The sequence below is a fragment of the Daucus carota genome, chromosome 2, assembly GCF_001625215.2.
Source record: "Daucus carota subsp. sativus chromosome 2, DH1 v3.0, whole genome shotgun sequence".
NCBI lineage: Eukaryota > Viridiplantae > Streptophyta > Magnoliopsida > Apiales > Apiaceae > Daucus > Daucus carota.
This window is the reverse complement of record NC_030382.2, coordinates 46198026-46217363: the sequence shown is the minus strand read 5'-3', so window position 1 is coordinate 46217363 and position 19338 is coordinate 46198026. Positions and strand designations below refer to the sequence as shown.

Genomic DNA, 19338 nt, shown 5'->3' with positions numbered 1-19338 from the left:
GAAATCAAATATATTTAAATATGTATATGTATATAATTGAGCCAAATGAAAATTTTGATCTAACATTCACACATTTGAACCTTCATATACACTTGCTAGAACAAAGATCACTAGTGTTTCTAAATCGTCTTGATAAATATGAATAGCAGATATAACTTGATATCTAAAGGTTGATGCAGTACTTCATCAATATATTTCACAGGAATATAATTTGCAAATATTGTGATATACTAAAACGGAATATTACACATGGATTAGCAAACTTCGTTCAAAGAAACCAGATGAATATACTTCGTCAATGATATGAAAACATCAGAGTTACCACCCATCGTTTCTTCATGCATTATATTTGTATTAGTCTTGCAATTCTCATTTTGAGAAAGTCGAGTTAGACCGTAAGCTCCGACTTCGAAGGTACTTGAAGAAACAATTTCACAACCCGGTGGTTTGGTATCCTTCTGTGGTCTTCCTTTCTTCCATGGGAGTACAGACGAATTTTTCAATCCTTCGTATCGATTATCAGCCAAGAAATTTAGGCATGTTGTTCCAAGTATTAGTCAGAATACATGGTTTGTATTTCATCGAGCATTCATAGATGACAATTAAAAAACATCGATTAGTTATCTCAATTAAATACAAATTTTATATTGTATGCATAAATTAAGGGATAATCAACGCAGAATTATAATTGATTCACTTCACTTGACTTTAATATAATCTTTCTAAAAAAAATATAATATATATGTCTTTTATCAAAAATATATAAAGATTTAATCTCTACATTTCATTTGATTAATATTTAAATAAACTAAAGACGTCTTTAATAGAGAAGTAAACTAATTATATCATTACTAACTATATATGTTACATAAATGAATAAGATATTAAATCAATAAATTAGAATCACGGATTATAATTTATATACTAAGATTTCAAACTGCGTTGAAATTTAAAATTTGCAACGGATACCATATACTTAATTGAATCTAAATGTTTCCTAAATTTAAGGGATACATTATATTTAAATTTACATGATACACTCTAATTTTTAAAGCAATATAATACAAAAAATCTTTTAGAGTGTTTAGGAAGTCTTTCCATGTTTAATTCGAAAGAGATAAGAAGTTAATGATTACAATTAAATAAAAAAGTATTTTAGAACACAAATCTTTCCAAACACGAAGAGTTAAAAATGATGTTCAAAAAATAATCTCAAGTTCTATATCACAACACGAATCTTTCATTTGCACAAAAATGTTCGAACCGTTTCTCAAATTCCTAGAACATGAAATCAATAGAAATCGTGAGGACGGATCTCTCAGCTTTTCTATGTAGCAAATCATTATGTACTGATTATGATACCTGCAGCGTTCAAACAACAAATTTCGATACCCGTTCAACATTAATTGAATGAAAAAATATAGACAATGGAGCAAATATTGTAAATTAAGCTGGAAATAGTGCGGACCTATTTCACGACCAATGGTGTTATTCTCTTTTTGACTTCGAGACGTCATCTCTTGTCGAAGCATCATATACATTGACGGATACTACCTGATGCATACACAGATCAACTCGATTTGTGCAAGATAAGTAGAATTTTGCCAAACAATACAGTAAATAAGCGCAAAGCAAAATCCGTAGATAGAGAAATTAATGTGTAAAGAAAGCCAAGATTAGTAGTACTGCAGCAAAATCCGACCGATGACACAAATTAGTTCGAAAGCCAAGCAAGAAAACATACCCATCACGATTTGAGGCGTGGAAGAAAGAATGGTTTCGAATGTAAAATTCAAATTATCTGCTTTGATCTGATAAGAATATCATATGCAAATAAGTAGTAAAGCTTAAATCTGAACTGACGTCGTGATCAGTGGCACGATTCAAGGATGCGTGATTAATGCTATTTTGAAATTCTAATCTGACAATCAATGCTGACTTGATAGTTAAGACAATTAAAATCAAAAGCAAAAATGCAGGCATAATTTGTGGGACTGTCTAAAACTTGACATGTATGAATCAGTTGATTAGATGGCGCTGCTAATGTGTCATAATTTAAATACGTGGCTTTATGACGTGGTTTTATATGAATTATGTGGACTATTTGACGTGGCATCGTTCAGGAATTATGATATAAATAGATAAATAGATTTGATGTACATTTACACTAATTAGAAAATTTTCACAAATTTTAATACCTTTGTATTTTTATCTAAAATATATTAGACCTGCGATTTGCAAATAGCTATCATGTTTAAATAGCATGTTAATTGATTATAAACAACCACGAGCACAATTGGATAGTCGAATAGTTCAGAATATACGGGGGTGTTTGTATTGAAGAAGCAGAAGCTGTTTATGCCTTCTGTTTTTCTTAATCCGTAAATAAGTGGAAATACTTTTAAGAAACTGAATTAAAATTATATTTAATTTAATACTCACTTAAATGATGAGATTTATCTAAAATTTCTTAATTTAATTATCTGTCATTTGAGATTTAAGCAAGAATTGATACCAGGTATAAAAAAAAATACTTTAAAACATCACGGTTTGCAAATTATCAAGTCTAATCAAAATTTGTAGACTAAAACAAGATTGTCATATAATTTTAAAAACCAAACTGCAACTTATTATTAATTTCCTAATATTCAAATTTTATAATGTGTAACTATCGTTTTTTATTTGAGAAAAAAGGAGGTTAATCTGGGCTTATATGAGGTTAAACGATGTCGTATACAACGTTTTAAAACACAGGGCCTGTTACCTGCCTTTTCTTCTTTGACTAATATGGCTTATAGCCTTACAAAGTGAGTATCTGTTCGAAGATATTTTCGGGGTGAGCCAGAGTCGAACCCATGACCTTTACAAAGTGAGTATCTGTTCGAAGATATTCTCGGGGTGAGCCAGAGTCGAACCCATGACCTTTACAAAGTGAGTATCTGTTCGAAGATATTCTCGGGGTGAGCCAGAGTCGAACCCATGACCTGGGACGACAGAGGATAAACCCTTAACGACTGGGTTATCCGATCGTGCTCGTTACCTGCCTTTTCTAATAATTAAGAAAAGAGTAGTTTTAGTGCAAGAGCTGCATACAATACACATATAAATCTTCTTGTCACGGGCCAAAATTCATCTACGGCAATTTAAGTGTGGAGCAACAAAATGTTTCTGACAAATCTCCAGGCATCTGAATTGTTCTATGTTCATCAGGAGCAAGTCCATTAACAATTCACAATAGTGGTATTGGTAGCAAAGTTAATCATCAAGAATTCGGATGTTAAACTTACTACTAATGCCATGTTGGCCATAATACATAGGGTCACAGAACCAACACTCCAATGCTACTAAAATAAATATTACCAACAGCGCCTATGCCAGAGCTCGCAATGTTGAATGTTGTCGCTGTGTTGACTATCATATTATACAATACCCTATTAGCTATGTGTGCTGATATAGGCTTTACCGACGTAGTTCCAGAATCAATACAAGAAAGAAAGGCTAATTTGCTTGATGTAAGACGCAGCGAGGTATTAGGTAAATAGAGGTATTTTTATTTTTAGCAATAAAAGATGGAAACGACATATGCAGGTGTCGTTTAACGTTACGTAAGTAATTAGTTTAAATGAAGTTAATCTCACTTTCTTTTTTTTCTTTTTATAAATACCGGCTAACAAAAAATATCACTCCCTCTGTTCCAACATAAAAATCGCTTTGACTTGTTAGTTGTTACACATAATTTGAGAGGTAAAAAATTGTATTTATATATATTATTTGTAATAATTTTTTCTCCAAAATAAAATTTTAACGTTTATATTTTATTTTAAAAAAGTAATATATAAATATATGTTTTTTTTTTCTCACATCAAGCTAGGTGCAAGAAATCAAAGCAATATATTTAAACTTTTTGGAAAAATTAATAATCCTAAAGGTCAAATTGTTACTACATAGTTTCAAGTGTATTATTAGCCTAGATAATGATTTTACCTTTTTCTCCGAATCAATCCTCCCAGAAATCTTGATTATTTGTTGTTGAAGCCGGAGAAGATGGCTGCTTGTGCTCTGAGAAGCTTCTTTTCATTACAATTACCTAGTAGCTTGAGACGAACAAGAATCCTTAATCATTACAATTACATTGCGCCAACAACCCATCTCCGCCGTTATTCTTCTCGCGAAACAACCCATGACAACCCACCTCAAGAACCTCTTCTTAATCCAATTTCAGGTTTGCTTGCTTTTAATTATATCAAATATTTTATCATTAGCTCTAATCAACGAATGGATTCTTGTTTTGTTTTTACTTCTTAAGAACATTGTTATGGGGTTTGAAAATTACAACGGGGTTTATTATTTGGTAATTACTACTTCCTCTGTCCCAGTCAATTGTATACGTTTTTTTTTCACTGCTACTATTGACCGGGACGGAGGGAGTAGCTGTTTGTTTTGTTTATGGGGTAGTAATGGAAATCTACTAAAATTGATAATTGGGCTGTCACTTTAGGCTTTTGACATCAACTGTATGTAAGTGGTGCTATCATGTTTTTTACATGTGGTATAATGTAAGTAGTTCTTACTGATTATTATGCTATTTCAGAAGTATCGAAGACGGAAGGGTGGGTTGGACAAACTACTAATGTGGTTGATGGAGGTACTGGCACTGATGGTACCACCGATGACTGGCTCACTCTTGATCGTAAGGTATGGTAGTATTATTTTTGGTGAATCATGACATGCTTGTTTATGGGTATACTGGTCTCATTGCATTGTACCAAGCAGTGTAACAAACTATTAACCACTTGCCTAGAAGTCATCTGTATCATGTAAATGACTTGTAAAAGGGAGGGACGAGATGTGGTTTCCAGTAGGCTCGCTTTTGCTTAAAAAGATTCAATTTTTTAATGGGGACGGGGTTGTGATAGGTAACATTGCAAGTTTATGTTGCACTCCCCAGGTGAATTCTTATCCAACAGTTAGAGAATTTACAGCAATTGGATTAGGAGGCGATGATTTTGTGCAAGCTATGGTTGTTGCTGTTGAATCAGTTCTTCAACAGCAAATTCCAGAGGTAATGACACACCTTTCCTTGTCTGATTCAGGTTGAAACAATCTTGTTTTTCTCTTGATGCACAAGACACGGGCTTTTGTTTTGGTATGTAATCTGTTCTTGCATAATAAGTTTACTCTATCTTCATCTATAGCTTACAGGGTTTTCTTGTTTCATGTGTATCCTCCAAAGCAACAATTATATAAGACAAATTGTCTTTCTTAAGGAGGGTTTATATAAGAGTGCTATAGTGTCTAATGCAAGTACCATGACTGAGTTTAAAAGCAAGACTGAAGATTAATCAACACTATCAACATTAGCATTCATCAAGGTATGCAGCTGATATCTCAAGGAACCACAAGTCCACAACGAGATCCCCTACATCTAAACATCACTAAAAAAACCTTCCTTGATCAGTTTCATAGGCCTCAGAGACCCGAACTTGTCCCATCCAAAAGGAGTTGGGGCATTACAGGAACTAGCTATTCCTGTTAACATGGATTTGACCGATAAAAGTATTCTTGTAGCTTAATGTTAAAGGAAAATAAAAAATATAAGAAAATTTGAACACAAGCGGGACAACGGTGTGTTGATTACCAGTCAATTTATGATTCACATGAAAATTATCTGATTTGCATAAAAATCTTTACTTATATTTCTGATTTGCATCACCCCAAATTTTCTGATTTGCATAAAAATCTTTGCTTATATTTTTAGAATACTAGAAATCTATCAAGGGATCTCCCAAGTTCCAGGGGAAGGACTTATAAGAGAAAATACTGTCTTAAGTTGGTTAATTTGTTTAGGTTGTTTTAGGTCAAGTGGTTGGTACTTATTAGCTGAAGATTCTGCTTGAGAGTCTCGTGATCAGACCCCACAATAGGTAGTTTTGCCAAATTGACTCATCCCCCTGGCCATTTAACAAATACAACGCTTATGTTTAACAATTGTAATTGCATCTTATTGACCACCAAAATGTTCCTCATGTTTGCAAAACAACAACAAAATAAATAAATAAAATACTGAACAGAGCTCTCCCTTTTTCTATTATAACTAATGCTGATTATTAATCTGAATAAGGGTTAGTTATTGTTTAGATTAAAATTTGAATTTTATTCAGAAAAAAAATATTTGAAAAATATAATGTGGAGCCTTAAGTACATGTCCAAGTGCCGGACTCGACAATATTTTAAAATTTTACATGTTAGCTTAAAAGAAATCCATGTCTAAGTATCATGTGTCCGACATGGGTACTTATGGCAAAATGAATAGTCCGAGTAACAGAGCGTGTAGCTATTTGTTTTATCCACCTTAAATTATGTGTAAATAGTCAAAGGCACAAGTACTGTGGATGCAGGGAGTAAAATGATGAGTCTGAATCATGGTTACTTATTGTTGACACAGGACCTAGTGAAGCAAAAGATTTCATCAAAAGGAAAATATGTCTCTGTAACAATTGGACCAGTTCAAGTTGCTTCAAGTGAGCAGGTCAACTCTGTCCCTCTCTTTCTCTGTTCAGTAGATTTCTATTTGTTATTGACAATTGACTACATCATGTTTCTGCCATGTGTTTATTAATTCATCTGTATTGATGCTATGATGATCCCCTTGACCCTTCTAACCATCATGGTTAGTCAGTAATAGTGACTAAAGTATACGTTTCGTAAGCAGTAATCTTACTTACACTAGTGCTCTTTTAAGCTCCTAACTTTATTCTGCATGGCATGCATGGGTCGTTTCTGTGGGTGTTCAATATGCATGTTCGAAAACAAGGTACTATAATGAATAAATTGTCATTACTCCAGACTGAACTAGATTGTTACTTGATTGTGGTTCCAGGTTCAAGCTGTATATAATGCTATGCGGAGTGACGGTCGGAGGAAATACTCTCTGTAGTTACTGTTGAGTCCTATATACAGGATCAGTTTTATAGAAATCTACCGTAACAGTTATAAGTATTTGCATCTTAATAAGATTATGTCATTTAGGTTGCTGAGAGGTTGATGTTGTATTTTCTGCTTGAAGCCTTAAACATCCTGTAGCAAGCTCATAGAATCTATGGTTATCACCTATATTCAACTTCAAGAAAGAGTCATATTGAATGTATACAGGCCAGCCCAAACCAGTGGCCAACGGACGATCTTCGTGTGCACTGATGTAACTTACTTATTAAAAGAGCACGAGCCCTGAGAGGATACACTTTTTATGTTCGCCTGTCTGATCATCCCAATTGCCCAATATCTACAGTGTATCTGTAGGCTTGTCTGATCATCCCTAATCGGTTATATCTACACTCTATGTAGGCTTGTCTGATCATCCCTAACCGGTCACACCTATTTCCACTAATTTTTGTTGTCTGTAACAGGAGAGTAGGTGCTTGAATCTTATTGTTTATGTATTTTTTTTACTTGGAACTTGAACCAATATCTTAGACATCAATCGAGACATATATCAGTTAGAAGTATAAGTTCTTATAAGTTCAAAGTTCAATTACAGGAAATTTAAATACTCACGCACACATTGTCCACTAAGACTTGATCAAAGTGGATTAAAAACGATTATAAATTTGAATTACTGACGTCTTACAAGAGAAATTAAGAGATCATAGTACATACTTGAAATTGATGAAAGCAAAGAAAAGAAGAGCGTGGTAAACTACATAAAAAGCTCAATGATCAGCTGATTAGTTGATCAGGAATCTATTATGCATAAGAGAAGAAAACAACAGTGGTGAAGATTGACACAAGCATCCCAGCAATAAGGTGTGGAGCTGCAATCTGTAGCCTGATTCCAGCAGATTTACTATCACTAGGTTTTGCCACAGTGGTTGATGATGTCTCATTTGATGCAGCTGGTGTTGCTGTTGATGGACTTGGATCAGCGAAGATGGCAGCATCAGGAGAGTTTGCAGGTAATTTTAGAAGCTCTGCATTTTATATTCTTCATATTAATCCACTGATATTTGTATAAACATACATGGGAAAGTGACAAATACTTGTAAAAATGTAAACATGTATTTCAATGTTGTTCTAATAGTTTGTGCCAACAAAATCTAAAACTAGTACTCTTACAGAGATCTAATCATACTAAGCATGTATGAGATACACCCACCCAAGACACCAGCTATATGCATGTGTGATGTTCCCCAGATAATACTTGTATATACTTCAACTTGTCATATATCTGTAACATATAGACATCGATAAAGTTTCTATCTACTGGTCCATAAATTTCTACTATATGTATAAACATGCACTGGTAGTATTGATGTCCATAACCATTAATGCAACCCCCATCCCCCTAACCATCCGCTGGTTTCAATGCTGTCACCAAACTCTGTTCAAGACCACATGCAGATTCTTTTGTAGTTGAATTCAGTACAAATAGCTAGGAAGAGAGTGCCAGACCTAATACTCCCTCCGTCCCTTTTTACATGTTCATTTTGCTTTTCGAGGAGTCAAATTGACCAATTTTTGACTAAACATTACAAATTATCTACTTATTATTACTAAAATCTGAAAGTTGCATATTAAAGTAGACTAAATATACTTTCTAATGGTATAATTTTTATTATTTTTCTCAATTATCTGATACATGTAAAGTTCAGTCAAAATATAGTCAATTTGACTGGTCAAAAGTCAAAATGGATATGTAAAAGGGGACGGAGGGAGTACTATTTATTACTCACTCCATCTCATATCATGTGTCCTCTGGGTCAATTTGACCAAACTTTAACCATTAATTAAAGAAAATTTATTCTGAAAAATGGATTTTGAAGGGGATTGATTATATGTTCTTATAAAATAAGTTTTTTCCCCCTCTTTTTAAGTTGGATAATATATGTAATTTGCGGTCAAATTTTAATCAAATTGACTCTTCAATAGTCAAAACAAGACATATAATATGAGATAGAGGGAGTAATGGATTGGATAGTCTTACTAATCAACTTGCTTTTGTTGTCATGGTTCCAATCCGAGAAGTCTTGAGAAAATTTTGAGCTAAAAATCTAACTCAATTGATTATCAGCTTACATTTGGCTACAAGACGAGGACTTGGCAAAATTTGCCAGATGATACATTCACTTAATTATCAAACCAGGCTTATAAAGTATAAACTAATCAAACTTTACTAAACACTTCCTAAAACCAATTTCTTGTAATATAGATATCAAACTATATCAATGTTTGTCAGTGTGTATTATGTGAATTCTGCACGAATTATAACAGATTTTTTTGCTTCTATATGAAGATTTGACAGAGCAAGATTATGCATGGCATGACATATTTCTATCAGCTAAACAAGAATCAAAACGGAGAATTAAAACGGTGGTCATAACAAGCTGTACAGGTACCTCAGGACCACCGCTTGCACAGTACATGGGTCATTTAGTATAACTACTGATTCTCGATGCATGAAACTTTATAGCAGATGCATACATATAACTAATTTAGTTGTATATAATATATATACTAAAAGACACAGGGGAACAGTAGTTACTTGGGCAATCGCTGGAGCTTGCATTGGCCAACTTGCAAGCAGACGGAAGCTGGAGCAACCTAGATTCCTGAATACCAAGGCTCTTCAACTGAGGGTTATTACCTGTGTGCATCTGTTGTATTATGTAACAGAGACAAACAGGCTTTGATTCTTTGATTCCGCTCACAGACTTGCAACATCCGTCTGTCGGGGTGGTTCCTTTGCCAGTGGCGTAACCAAGGCAATCTGTCAATTTCTGAAAGTTATCTGCACACTCCTTCTCTAAGGGATCAGCTCCCTCAGCGACAAAATTCAACACTATGAGACCTACCACCAGTATAATACCATAATACCCTGTCAACTTTGTCATGTTTAGTACGATTTTATCTTAAACTGCCTTTTTTTTCTCTTTTGAGTACCCAATATTTATCTTTCTATGTTGTTGCAGAACAGCTAGGAGAAAGAAAATATATAGTGCCTATTTATGAGAAGCTGCTAGAGTTGCTAAGAGATGTGCTTTGATGATGGAATTGAAAGCTGTGACTGAAGAGGGGTTAGCAGCTAGTGCCACATTTAATGCAGACTTCATCCGTTTTCTTGAGCTGGGATTTGGAGGTAGTTGGGACTTGAAATATTAGCTACAATCTTAGACGCTTAAATAATCTTTTCAAGTATTTAGTTTTCCAGTTTTAATATTATGAAAAAGGGTTTGTATAGTGTGTGCCCATGGACACATGTTAAGCACCAAATTTTATATGTTTGGGACATTTTGATTGGTGTGGTTGTTATATATGCAAGGGGTCCAACATTATTAAAAAAAATAAGAGCCAATCAAAATGAGTCAAACTTATGATTTTTAGTGTTTAACATGTGCTCATGGGCACACACTAGGAAAACCGTAGTATGAAAAATCCAGCTGGGTCAACTACTCAATTGATTATTATGAAATTTGGCAAGAGTATAAATGCTAAGAAATTTAGTTGAGGTGGAATGAATAAACTATTTTCCAAGAAAATAATCAAATTTCCTAGTGCCACTCTTCATTTAAAACTTACCTACAAGACTGCAACCCTCATAATGCAATGCTGAGAAAGAAGAGTGGTGTAAAGGGAAGACTTTTGGATGTTTACAACCTTGCATATTACGTGGGTTGTATACTTGTATTGACCAGTGTGGCAGAATTCTGTTCCGGAATCGTCAGGATGTTGGTGGTGCTTGTCCAGTAATTTCATTTTACTAAAATCAGGAATCTTTTCCTAACAGCTCATTATGCACTATGCAATATGCAATTATGCATCACACTTGTACAGATTTTAATGAATTACATGCTCCGCCTAATCAATTTATAGTATACATTTTTTTTGAGCCTTTTTTCTTCTTCTTCTCATAAATCCAAATGAGCCACAAAATGCAGTATATATTATGAAAGGGAGGGGGAGTGTGAGAGTGATACAAGTGAAAACAGAACCTTTATGTGATTTAAAGATTTACGGAAAAAAATTCTGAATAAAAGTTTAATATTTATATATTTTCTAGATTTTTTTGATAAAAAATTATGTGTTAAAATAATGTTCTTTTTCTACTCATAATATGTGCAAAAATTCAAAACGACTATTATTTTGAAATAAAATAAGTACTACATTTTAAGAATATAAAATTTAAAAAATAGCAGGGTGGTGCCCATGTAGTATCTGCATCTTTTTCCGCACAGTTTCATTTCTTATCATATAATTTTAATTTTCCTTACCTATATTTATCAAATCTCTAGAGATTTTTAAGAAATCTGTAGCTATATACTCATATAAAATATCGATCTATTATTATTAACAATTCACTTCGACAAAATTAACTATTTCAAAAGTTATAAAAAGCTTTTATGGAATGCTCTTTTATACTGCAGATCTGTACTAGCATGAATCTTAAGAGATGATAAGAATTTCTAATAGTAAGCTTTGATAAAAAAAAGTTCTGAATATGCACCATAAAGTAGCCTATCAACATAAATCTCATCAATATTTTACCAACAGCAAGATCAAGCTATAAACATCTCCGAAGAGTGCCCGAGTTCAATAGTTTTCCCTAGAAGAATCACAGTTACCTTCCATAAGTTGTACTGAATTCATATTGCTCTGTACACAACATGACAATTCATTCTAACTTGGACACTAATTGTGAAGGCAATAAACTCCGATTCTACTATAGATTTGAATACACTCTCCCCCTTAACTTTGATAGATCTTAAAATGATCTATACAAATCTACTTGGTGAACTATGCCATATTACCTAGGCCCAAACTTGATTATATTCGAAACAATTTTCACTTCAATACTTGTCAAAATAGTGAAAATCAGAACCTGGGACTTGTACTTCCGTTGTCATCTTATTTGCAGAGTATCATCACTGTCAAATAAGCAAAACTGGTGGTGCTTTAATATCCATATCATTAAAGCACCACTATGTCCTATAAGATGCAAAATTATCCACCCTCATTGGCATGCTTCATTTCTCACAAAGTAACCTCTCTTTCTGTTGCTGCCGCTCCATCTTCACCATCTGAAGAACATGCTGAATTAGCTGCTTGAGCAGCAGATGCAGCAGCACCATCAGTTTTTGAAAATGGAGCCGATTAACTTTTTTTCCATAATTCTCAGAACTTCACATTTGCACGGACTGATTTGTATATTCCTGACATAGAATTGCTCTTGTCCCCCTTCCGATCATGAGCTGAAGTTTCCTGCTTTGCAGATGGTGGTGTGACTTCAAATGAAAAAAATGGCACACGGCATTTAGTACACAGCAAATTGCAATTATGATACACTCTAGGATACTCGTATTGCATTTTGCATCCATGGCATGCAGTCCAAAATGTAGTTTGCTTTAGTCCTTGAGGTGGACCACGGACACTGAGCACTGGTGGTGCAATTTCAAACGAAAAAAATGGCTCCCGGCAGTTGTGACAAAGCATATTACAATTCACATACTTTCTAGGATACTCATGTTGCATTTTGCATCCATGGCATGCTGTCCAAAATGTAGCTTGGTTCGGTTCTTGAGGTAGATCAGGGGCAGTGGACACCCGTTGCCTTTTGTTAGATGTGACAGGAACAGTCTGTGGCTTCTGTCTATTCTGAGTTTTCCTTTGGTAAGATGAAACAGGAGCAGGATCTTGTTTCTGTTTATGTGGAGCGGAATAAGTAGAGTTACTACTATCCTTTGGAACTTTCATGTTTGAACCTGGTGCAAAATTGTGGAAACCATATTGTGATGGTGGTATGGATGAACCGCCCGATCGAGGTTTAACATGCAAAGCTTTGTCATATGCTGATCTTTTTGATTTATCAGACAAAAGATTCCATGCTTGTGATATAAGATCAAAAGCCCCATCAGCCCCTTTAGATTTGTTTTTATCAGGATGAATCATAAGAGCCAACTTTCGAAACTGTTTCCGTATAGTATCTTCATTGTCTAGTGGATTCACACCAAGCATACCATACCAATCAATTTGCCCATTGATCTTGTTCTCCGAACAAACATAGACATCCAGTGTTGCCAAAAATTGAGAAATAAAATCCAGCTGAGGATACAAACTCTGGGCCTTCAATGCAAATTTTTTTGCCCCAGTAATGTCATTTGCCAAAAACTTCCTGTCAGCAATATCTCTTGCCCTTATCGCTTCATCTCTGTTGCACTCCATCCGAAATTCCCAACTTTATCACACCTTTAGTCTAAAATTCCCAACTTTATCACAGACCACAATGACAAACAAAGCAAAATACTATTAATCATCTGTTTATACCAACAGCATCATCAGTTTACCAATTAGGAGATAACACGACATCAAGACAACCTTAACAAACAAATACAAGTAAAATAAAACCACTCGGCGGAGAAATTAATAGTGACAAACAGCTAATATTCAGATTTCCTATTAAGGGTTCCCTTTATTTGCTCAACAAAACCCTAATTTCAAAACACAACAAATACAAAATAAAAATATAACATACATTCATCAATTCTGAAGCAAGCCGAAGTTAAAATGGCCGCAGCAAATATTATTTAAAACCCTAATAAATCCTCTTAATCAAACAATCATTAATCTTCGCATATTTGAGCAATAAAAAACACGAATCAGCAAGCAGAATGTATCTCATAAGTAAACACAGTGGTGTTTGTATTTGGGGAAGCAGAATATATCTTAAAGTGAACAAAGAAGTACGATGAGAAGTTACCTAAACCCAGATGAGAGTGTTCAGAAGGTGTTTTAGTAAGCAGCTGAATCCTAAATTAGACTTGGCGAAATCTTGACCAAATGAATAACTATGTCTAGTGATAGATATCTTTTCCGGGGTTATGGCCGCTCTGCCTCTTTATATTAAACCCTCGCATTAAGATAGCAGCTTCCAGATTTTTTTGGCACCTGAATCGTCGAGTCTTGGAAGCCCAGAGGCCAGAAATTTAATTTTGTTTTTAGATATGCAATCTTAAAATCTCGTTTTGGCCCAAGACAACCGGGCGAAGAAGGCCCGGTTACGTATACCCCGGGCCTAAAAATATATGCGTGTATATAATGTTTGACTGAGTTTGAAATCCAGTTTGTACATTTGAAAAATGAAATAATTTATTTATATCATCTGTGTAAAGTTATTTAAGCTAATTTTCGATTTATAAGTCGGAATTCGGTAAGTTTAAAATTTGATTTTATAAAAATATAAATGATCTAAAAAGTAATATTTTATTATTACATAAATAATTTTTATATTTGATAATTTATAAATTTTAAAAAGAATATATCCAAGCACATAATAATAACAATAATACATATAATAAAAAATACCGGAAACATATATTTTTTTAAAATATAATTTTATAAGTAGTACATACATTTTATTCTAAGTTAGGATAGATATATTTGAATGTTTAACCTTTTACAATAAAAGAATGAGTGCAACGAATGTTGTAGTTATTACCACATTTATAAAATAGAAAATTTTATGTAAAATGGTAACGGGAAAATATAGTATAATTATAAGTAAGTGCATTAAATTGATAGAATCTACCATATATCACTTCCCATAATAATAATATATTAACCCAACCTTTATTAATCAATAAAATTGGAAAAAATATGTCTTTGAACAATTTTAGTTTAAAATTTAAGTTCTTAAGTACCGTCTGGGTTTGGTGTTTCTAACAGCTATAACATTTTTTTGTTTGCTAGAAAAAGCAGCTCCTTTTATGTTTTTGAAAAAAGTTGTTTTGAGCTTTTGCCCGTCAGAAAATTCACTATCAAACCTCACCAAAAATATTAATTAATTTTTTATATTATAATTCAAAATAAGCAAAAATAAAAAATATTATCAAACAATTATTTGATTTCTACAACACAATTTTTATCAGCACTTTTTCTGACAGCACATTATTTTTAACCGCACTCTCAAACAGACTCTCCCGTAATTTCAGACATTTATTTTGATATTGCCTAGTATATTGTTGTGTAATATTTGTTAAAATATATTAATGTTAGGTCAAATATATTTGTCTTTAATTACATATATAAAAATTTGAGTTAATTTGTATGACAAAAGTGTCCTCTAACATATTGCACTCTAGCTACTACTAAAACATTAAAATATGTATATCCATGTTTATTTTAATTGACATGTGATTAGTTATTAAATCCAGGAACTTTTACCGAAATTATAAACACTGATCCGGCCGGAAGTGCAAAGACAAAAGATATTGCTCAGATTCAATTAGTTTGTTCATAAATTATAGCCGGTTTATTATTTGGGTTATTCATGAACTCTACGATATTATAGTTTTCTTCTTCTTACCCGAACCGACGATCTGGACCAGTTAAGAAATGAAGAAACACCGTCTGGATTGAATAAACTTATTCGTGAGCTTGACGAAAACGTACATTAGTGAAAACTATTTAAATTATTTGAGTATTTAATATCTTTATAAACGCAAGCAAACAACCTATAAACAAGATCAAAGTAAACGACTAATATATACTAGCAAAGGACTAATGCATACTTGGTTGCTTTTCTGAACCGACCAGCTTATGATAAATCTGTAATTTCTCAAAGGAAGTATAATGGCATTTCTAGTTTTGGATATGACAAAACGTTTTTCTTGTGTATTCAAGGCGGCATAGAAGAAGAATGGATAAGCACTTCTGCCGATTGATATCATTGTGCATGCATATCTTCTGCTGTACATATATGATTTATCTCATGCACATTACTTCTTCAGCACTCAGCAGGCTTGATACTTATTGAAATCAAAAGAAACGAAACGCAACCTATGTTTTTTTAGCTGTTCTTATATGGATATCTTGGATTGGCGTATGCTAATAACAATAACAAACCATTAATTCAAACATATTTGCATATTAAAAAACATACACACTAACAAAACGGATGGAGATCTGCATGAGAATACTGAGTTCTATGTTGGATCAGTGTGTCACATATCCAGCTTAATCCCCTCATGTAAATACATACACAATATGAAAAAGTGCAGATACCTCATGCTTCATCCGTGCTGGAATCAAAACTTGGCAATTCCATCCGAAGAAGCTCCGGAATCTTGATACCTTGAATGGGAGAGCTTTCAATGGCTTCCAGTGCTTCAATCAGTTTGTCTCTGGCAGAAGACTGCTTTATGGTTTCAAGGGATTCAATCAGCTTATCTCTTGTAGAAGATTTCTTTAAGGCTTCCATGAATTTCTCCTTTGTACTATTAAGCTTCTCCTTAGTGAAGGACTGCTGCCTTTCCCTGCCCCGGCCATTGGGTAATAGCATCCCTTTGACCATACCACCAAAGGATCTAACTGGGTGAGTCACACCATTTTTAAGCCACAAAAGAAGAGACACCTCCCCTATCTGCCACACGATGGTAAGTCCTATCATGGCGATAAGAAGGCAATGAGTTATCAAATTCTGCTTTCTAACCCTTTTGAGCTCTTGGGCAATTTCTTCATTGTCCATACCGCAGCTGCCAACTTCCGTCTTGTTAAGTGGCTCGACAATGTGCTCCACTTCTCCATCTGCACAAGCTATTTCCTCTGCCTCATCAGCTTTGATAGTATCCAACTGTAAATTTGGATTCAAAAGATACTCAAATCTTTTGCAACTAACCATGCTAACACCAACAAATCACTCTATCCAAAAGTAAGTAAGACCGACCAAAAAAGAAGAGTTATGGATAGAAACCCCAATCAAACAGCAGCAAGTAAAATCAGCAATTATACAAAAAGATAACCCCATTAGGCCAGTACTGCACACCCAAATGCTTAAAAGGATAAATCGAAAAAGTAATGGTTTGCTTACATAAAATTTAGCTCAAATCACAAGGCAAAAGTAATTAGCGAAAGACGTTTCAGTAAAGAGGTTAAGGGCCTTACACGAAGATGTTTGATTTTAACACTGTCAAGGAACCAGTTACTCTAAAACCTCAAGGTGTTAGAGAATGGCCCTTTCCAGGATCTTATATTCTAACATTCCCCCTCACTCGAGAGCCCATTTATGGGTCGAAGAGTGGATCACGGGCGCTCATCTTTGGAGCATTAATTTGCCATTCGAGTCCTCTGCCAACCTGGCTCTGATACCATGTCAAGGAACCAGTTACTCTAAAACCTCAAGGTGTTAGAGAATGCCCCTTTCCAGGATCTTACTCCCTCCGTCCCATTTTAGTTGTCACATTTGGTTTTGTGCCGGTCAAATTGACCAAAGTTTGACTGAAATTTATTAATATTTTATCAATTGAAAAAATAAAAAAAATATGTCACCGGAAATAACTTTTAATCTACTTTAAGATGTAATTTTCAGTTTTTTAAAATAATGAAAGAGTGACTTGTAATCCTTGGTCAAAAATTAGTCAATTTGACCAACAAAAAAGGAAATGTGACAACTAAAATGGGACGGAGGGAGTATATTCTAACAAACACTTTACCCTATAATGGAAATGTGATTGTGCTATTTTGTAATCGTATCTGAACTCAGTGGCGGAGGGAGGTGGGGGCATGGGGGTGCACGTGCCCCCCACCCCATTTAAAAAAAGAAAAAATTTCATGTAGGGTCCACATATTTTATTATATTAAAATAAAAATTATTCTATTGTGCCCCTAGAACTATATTTTTGATATGTGCTCAAGTATTGAATTTTCAGAATTTAAAGGCATTGGCGATCTTACAAGGACTATGGTTAAAGTTGGAAGAGACAAAGTGGGTGTTTGGGAAATTAGTTTTCCAGCTTTTTCAACGCAGAAGTTGGCTTCTGCTTCACGGCGTGCGTTTGGCTAAACATTTGAAGCACTTATATTATGCTTGAGAAGTTCAGAAAAAAAAGCTACGTTTTGCAGCTTTTTTTCCACTGCAGCTTCTTCTGCTCTTCTACTGCAGCAGCTGTGTTTATATTATGATTATGAACTATGTACCAAAAATGTATGTACAGACAAGATGTACTATCTCCCACAGAACACAAGTATTTTTATCTTAAGATATTACTAAATTAAAGTTGGCATTGTGTCTTGAGTCAATATATTCTAATCACATTTTCTTTTTCTCATAAAGTTAATTATAAGAAATTTAAATAATAAATATATTATTGTAATTTAAATAGTAAAAATCTTTTATTATTGTAATTTATTTTTTTAATACAATAAAACAATTTTATATTACAAATTTATCCGACTATACTAACTTATAAGTCAAGTTATCCAAACACTAAATAATTTATAAGTTAGAGTATCCAAACACTTTTAATAACTTATAAGTTCAAACCGACTTCTCACTTATAATCCACTTTTTCACTTTAAGCAATAAGTCACTTCTTTTAAGTCTAGCCAAACGACCCCAAAGTCTATCCATTAATTTATCGGTTAAAAATTTTTGTACTCTTATGTTAAAAATTTTAAAAATGCCCCCTTGAATAATTTATCCTGGCTCCGCCACTGTCTGAACTATATAGTGAACTCTAGTTCTAAAAGCTAAAACACATTAACATTCCTCTTTAAGAAAATCTAATGTTCCACATACATAAGGAGTAATGTTTTATCAAAAATATTACTACATAGCAAAATTACAGAGCCTCGACAAATGAATAACCTTAGGACAGAAGAAAATTTAATTACAAACAACATATATAGTACGGTACGGGGGGTAGTATGTATACCTGAGAAAGAAGTCCAGTGAGGACAAGGCGGCGCCGACCTCGTCGATTTAGTTCGCCTGAACCGTTCACTTCATTACCGTCGCTGCTGCTGTCACTGTCGCCGTCATCGTCCGTTATTAATCTCTGTATTGTTTGTTGTATAAGCTCTACCTTCTCCCTCGAAGAGGATTCCATTTCTTTCCTTACAACCTTTTCAGATACCTTTACATACATGTTCGTATATATCTATATGTATTCCCGCATTCATCGTCATCACTTGTAGGACACGTGTCAGCTAACCCCGGTCCTGATTCCCTCCACCTCTTGTTATCCATCTCTTTCCAATGACCATATTTATTGCTCTAAAAAGCATCTTTGACTTTTTGGTCCTTTAATTACTGATTTTTTTTTAAATTCTATCCTGTCCATAAAGAAAACATTAATTGACATATTTGAATATATATATTATAGATTTATAGTACTCCCTCCGTCCCATTTTAACTGCTTTTGACTTTTTTACACGTATTTTAAGATGTTAAAAGAATCACATGTAGACATAATTAATCTTTATAAAATTTGTATCAAATAAAAGTTTAGAATCCAAACTTTAATTTGATATAAGAATTAAAATTTTTTATTGAGTGTAGATACTATTTTTTTA

At 33.8% G+C, this 19338-nt stretch overlaps 4 protein-coding genes across 6 annotated transcripts; 1 reads left to right on the top strand and 3 right to left on the bottom strand.

Moving 5' to 3' along the window:
• The first annotated feature begins 3921 nt into the window (after positions 1-3921).
• LOC108209662 (uncharacterized) lies at positions 3922-10210 on the top strand. 2 transcript variants are annotated; one of them, XM_064087818.1, is made up of 9 exons: positions 3922-4222; positions 4592-4695; positions 4949-5062; positions 6446-6529; positions 6881-7803; positions 7893-7952; positions 9290-9388; positions 9518-9853; positions 9971-10210. In XM_064087818.1, the coding sequence occupies exons 1-5, from the start codon at positions 4045-4047 to the stop codon at positions 6935-6937; spliced, it is 537 nt and encodes a 178-aa protein (XP_063943888.1). In that variant the 5' UTR covers positions 3922-4044; the 3' UTR covers positions 6938-7803; positions 7893-7952; positions 9290-9388; positions 9518-9853; positions 9971-10210. The 2 variants fall into 2 exon arrangements, with proteins under 2 accessions (XP_063943888.1, XP_017236187.1); XM_017380698.2 differs by having other exon boundaries at positions 9966-10210.
• LOC108209661 (non-specific lipid transfer protein GPI-anchored 1) lies at positions 7586-10030 on the bottom strand. The gene is made up of 2 exons (XM_017380695.2): positions 9539-10030; positions 7586-7967 (listed from the first exon to the last, which is right to left on the bottom strand). Exons 1-2 carry the CDS (start codon positions 9885-9887, stop codon positions 7744-7746), a joined length of 573 nt encoding a protein of 190 aa, XP_017236184.1. The 5' UTR covers positions 9888-10030; the 3' UTR covers positions 7586-7743.
• Positions 10211-11492: 1282 nt separating the features above from the next.
• On the bottom strand, positions 11493-13986 carry LOC108206245 (uncharacterized). Of its 2 annotated transcripts, none has more exons than XM_017376481.2 (2): positions 13748-13986; positions 11493-13304 (listed from the first exon to the last, which is right to left on the bottom strand). In XM_017376481.2, exon 2 carries the CDS (start codon positions 13210-13212, stop codon positions 12166-12168), a length of 1047 nt encoding a protein of 348 aa, XP_017231970.1. In that variant the 5' UTR covers positions 13213-13304; positions 13748-13986; the 3' UTR covers positions 11493-12165. The 2 variants fall into 2 exon arrangements, with proteins under 2 accessions (XP_017231970.1, XP_017231968.1); XM_017376479.2 differs by having other exon boundaries at positions 11493-13256.
• Positions 13987-15893: 1907 nt separating this feature from the next.
• Positions 15894-19040, bottom strand: LOC108206462 (uncharacterized). Its single transcript, XM_017376768.2, has 2 exons — positions 18699-19040; positions 15894-16618 (listed from the first exon to the last, which is right to left on the bottom strand). Exons 1-2 carry the CDS (start codon positions 18909-18911, stop codon positions 16052-16054), a joined length of 780 nt encoding a protein of 259 aa, XP_017232257.1. The 5' UTR covers positions 18912-19040; the 3' UTR covers positions 15894-16051.
• Positions 19041-19338: the final 298 nt, after the last annotated feature.